At 28.1% G+C, this 4,973-nt stretch overlaps 1 protein-coding gene across 1 annotated transcript; it reads left to right on the forward strand.

Moving 5' to 3' along the window:
- The first annotated feature begins 2,997 nt into the window (after nucleotides 1-2,997).
- On the forward strand, nucleotides 2,998-3,921 carry LOC111030451 (protein ANTAGONIST OF LIKE HETEROCHROMATIN PROTEIN 1-like). The gene has a single exon (XM_022309945.1). The coding sequence runs from the start codon at nucleotides 2,998-3,000 to the stop codon at nucleotides 3,919-3,921; it is 924 nt and encodes a 307-aa protein (XP_022165637.1).
- The last annotated feature ends 1,052 nt before the right edge of the window (nucleotides 3,922-4,973 follow it).

The raw sequence follows: 4,973 nt of genomic DNA on the forward strand, positions 1-4,973 counted from the left end.
AATATATTATTTTCAATTAGAGATATTAATCTTAGAATAATAATTTGTTTTTGGTCGTCTACTAATTCAATATTTATGTTGTTGATAAAGGTGCGATTCCTATGCACGCGTCTGTAGACGCGCCGCGGCGCGCCGCGATTCAAATTCCAGCCGCGCTGTCGTATTTTCGGTAGCGCGGCCGAATATTGATTCCTATGTCAGCGATTGAAACGCGCTACTCTGCGGCGCGTTTTAATTTTATAAACTTGTTGTAGAATTATATTTTCTAATTTTACTTGATCATTGTTCACCGTACAACTGACAGTGGAACACGTGGAATAGTTTTCAATATGTCATCTCTTGCAAAAAAGCAAAAATTAATGTTAAATTTACTTCTATTACAAGAAGCAGATGAAGAACATGCCATTATTAAACATGTAATAGAAAATGCAGAAAAAAACAAAACACACGATATGTTCTTGGCCAGAAAATCTGAAGGTTTTTTTAGTATTCTTATTGAGAAACATTTATGGCGTGACGAAAAAAAATTCAGAAAATTTTTTAGGGTAAGTTGTGACCAATTTCATTACATATTAAATATCATAGAAGAAGATATCAAAACGAGTCCAAGTATCAAAATTCCGGAGCCAATAACTGCACCTGAGAAGTTGGCAATCACATTAAGGTACTTATAAAAATTAATATATATTCAATAGGTACATATATTTTATTAGGTAGTAACGTATAAATTAATACCTACCCAGTTAACATAACAATAAAAAACATTTTACAACCTGAACTAAGTAATAGATATAACTTTATTTGGTAAATTAAAAACGAATTCTGTAATTATAATACTAAAAATAAAAACATAACTGAATCAAGTACAAATTTAAAAATAACACCATTTTATAGAATCAAATATGATAAGTAGTATTTACTTATGGCCTTTACTTTAGGATTGTTCAAATAGTAAAATGATGTATAATAATTAAAAATAAAATATTAATATTTAAATATTTTTTATTCAAAGTGTGGTTGGTGTTGGATTTGGCCTCCCAACTGATTCCAATTTTGCACAACATTGGTTAAAACGTTAGGATCTTGAACTTCTGGTAAAATCAATGTGGGTGAATGATTATACACTGAAAAGCCCGACTGTGATGATTGAACACTTGAACTCGGAGATGAAAATGTGTAGTCTACTGCAGGTTGGTGTAGATTCTGTCTTATTAATGAATCACTGTTATTATTTTCTATTTCTAATTGTGTGATGATATTGAAAACTTCTTTTTTTGCTTTAATTTTGAAATTTGAAGAAAACTGTTTCACAGTCAATGCCATAGACTTGAAAAATGCATCAATTGGGTCTTCTTCTCGGTCATTATTAATTTTATTTAAAATTTCTTTTCTTTCGTCGCTGCTTTTCTTCAGAAATTCGATTAAATCATCGTTTTTTTTGGTTTTTTTATTTTTTACTGGCATTTTGTCTGTATCCAATGTTCTTTTGTTTGATTCAAAAATATTATTTACTGTTGTCTCTAAATTATTCATATCCTTTTGGCTTTGTACGTCATCGTCAACATCAATTATAGTGTTATCTTCTTCTTCACTGTTATTAGATGTACATTCATTTCCATCTTTGTTGGATTCAATATTAGACAAACCACTAATAAAAAAATAGAAATAAACAAAAAATATATTCTATGGAAAAAGTAAAATTACCTATATATTAAATTAAATATTACTAACGTTCGTTCATAAGAAACGACATCAAGAAATGACAAACTATCAGCTAATACCCATTTTGTTGGTTTATTACTTGCTGATGATCCTGTACCTAATTTTCTGTTTCGCTTATGTTTGTTGTAAGTGTCTTTAATGTTTTTCCACCTTTTTTTGCATTCATCGACTAAAATTAATCAAATATTTATATTATATATTTGTCTATAAAATATTTTATACATTAATATATAAAAATTTAAAATTTAAAAGCGGGTAAGTGGGACCGCTCTGCTGTACATTAGGTGCCGTATGGATCACTATTATTATAGAAGTGTTAAATTTTAATGCAATTAATCATTGCACACGAAAAACGATTCTGAACGATTCTATGATATTTTATATCTAAAATCGGTTGATAGTACATTGTTATTTTACGTGTGAGTTAAAAAATTTAAAATTTAGACGTTCGTAAAAATGTTTTAAATGACCTACTTAAAAAATAAGAAAAATCAAAAATTTCAACTGTCCAAAATCGATTTTGGTTTTTGTTGTAACTCTAAAAATTCATAAAATTTTTTCTTTAATTATTTTCATACCTAAGGTTAAAAACTTCAACGCAAGGTCATCCATAACTTATTCTTCAAGAAACTTTAAAAAAAACTCGATCGTGATTTTAGAAAACAATTTTATGAATGTCTGAAATTTAAATTTCTACAAAATTGCGTAAAATAACGATTTATCCAAAAATGATTTTCGATATTTGTTATTATTCAAAAAGTATAAGTCGTAGAAACTTGAAACTTTTACCAGGGGTTTAGATTGGCATTTTCATCATATAATTTTATTTTCAAGATATTTCACTAATTTTCAATCTATTCATAGGCATTTGAAATATTCGATTATTTTAATTTTTTTTTGAATTTTGTTAAATATAATAATATAATATATCCTAGACTGACAAATCATCTCCGTTCAGAATCGTTTTTCGTATTCAATGATACCAATTACCCCATTATAGTGACCTACTCTATGACCGAGTTCCATCCCACCCCCTAATGTACAGCAGAACGACCTCCACTTACACGCTTTTTATAATTAAGGATTGAAAATTTAAAACAAAGATTCTTATAAATAGTTCATAGGTACCGTAACCAAAAAGTTTAAAAAATATATAACCAAAATTATTTTTTAGAGACATTTTAAAGTTTCTTATACATAATTCTTACTGAACTAGAAAATCTAAAAAAAATAAACACAGTTTTTATTACGGCCACATTTTTTTTGCATAGGTATATGGCGACTGGTGAATCCTTTCGGTCATTGGCGTTTTCTTTCAGAATATCACAAAGTTACATTACAAGAATTATTAGATTGGTATTAAAATATTTAAGTATTCGACTAACACCTATTTTATTAAGTCCTCCAACAAAAGATGGTTTAAAAATTATAGCTGAGAACTTTTGGAAAAGATGGAACTTTCCCAATTGTGTCGGAGCTATAGACGGCAAACACATACGCATTTTTGCACCAGGAAAAAGTGGCTCTTTGTTTTTTAATTACAAGGATTTCTTTTCAATCGTTCTTCTTGCAATTGTTGATGCTAATTGCAAATTTATATTCGTCGACATCGGTTCATACGGCAAAGAAGGTGATAGTGGAATTTTCAACAAGTGTGGTATCTCAGAAGTAACACGGACTGGTGAATATTTCCCTCTCCCAGAAAAACTGCGAAATTCAAATATAAAATTGCCATACGTACATATTGGTGATGAAGCGTTTCGTTTGGACCGCCATATGATGCGTCCTTATTCAAAAACGGAATCAAGAAAAGATTATCAAAAAACCGTATTTAATTATCGACTGTCTCGAGCAAGGAGGACTACTGAAAATAGTTTTGGGCTTTTATCTCAAGTATTCCGAGTTTTTTACACACCAATACCACTGAAAGTAGAGACTGTAGATTACTTGGTATTGTCTGCATGTTGCCTACACAATCTACTTCGGGATCGATATATAGAGAACACAAGTTACCATTATTACAACTTTGATCATAATGAACCACAACCATCTACAAATATGACGTCACTTGCAAAAACAGGAGGTTTTGCAAATATTGAAGGATTTTGTGTAAGAGATGAGTTTAAAAAGTTTTTTAATAGTTCGCAAGGAGAAATACCTTGGCAACACCACCAAGTTCAACAAAATGGTTCACTTTAATTGATTTTATAATTTATAATTTAAAAAATGTAAAATATTAAAACACATGTCACCATTTTTTGTATCAAATATTGTATATATATTTAAATATTTGTACTTGTAATCTGTACTATATGTTTAATGTATACATATACATATTAATGTATAACATATGCATTAAATTTATTTCAGTTATTATAATAATATTCAAGACATCTAAAATCCATGATCATTAATATTTATTCATAATATACATATCCATTTGTTGGTTTATTAAACTTTGTTTAATTGTTATACCTATATTTACTACATATCAGTCATCAGATTATTTTTAGTCTTTATCCACAACTAAAAATATTCCAATAAAGTATTAACAATAATGTATCTACAAATAACCAAATGCGACTCTAATTTCTATACTGAATGTATTTACTGATAATATGCTTTGAACAAACATGATAGAAATAAAATGAATGTACGAGTACGAAAATAACTTACCGCCAGTTTGATTATTTTTGAGACATAAACACATACTTATAGGAACATAATTTGTCATATTATTGTGCAATGATAGCAAATCCATGACACGCTAAAAATGTTGTTCTAATAACTAATATTCTAATATAATTTATTCTATATAATATAAATAAAAGTCAATGCTTTAGCCATTACATATATTTTAAAATCAATGCTTTAGCTAAATTAAATAAAAATAAAATGCTTGATATTATAGTAACTATGGTTTAATCACTTTTGGCCCTATTTTGAATTATTTATTATAGGATTATTTTAGTTATAATAGGAATAAATATATAATTAATGTATTTATGCTTACCAGTTTTTTTTAAAACGTCTGATATTTGTTGCCAAACATTTTCTTTCACCAGTATGTTTCTATAAAATTTATTTTCTAAATCAAACAAACAAGGATGATTGCTAACAAGTTCAATCAGTTTTGAATCCTCTTCAGGTGTAAACGCCACATTTGATTTTGGTGTCATTTTCCTTCAAGGATGATTTTAATAAAATTGAAATTAAGTTTTAATTGAAATGAATATTCGTCACTCATCAGT

This window comes from Myzus persicae, unplaced genomic scaffold (genome assembly GCF_001856785.1).
Source record: "Myzus persicae strain clone G006 unplaced genomic scaffold, MPER_G0061.0, whole genome shotgun sequence".
Taxonomy (NCBI): domain Eukaryota; kingdom Metazoa; phylum Arthropoda; class Insecta; order Hemiptera; family Aphididae; genus Myzus; species Myzus persicae.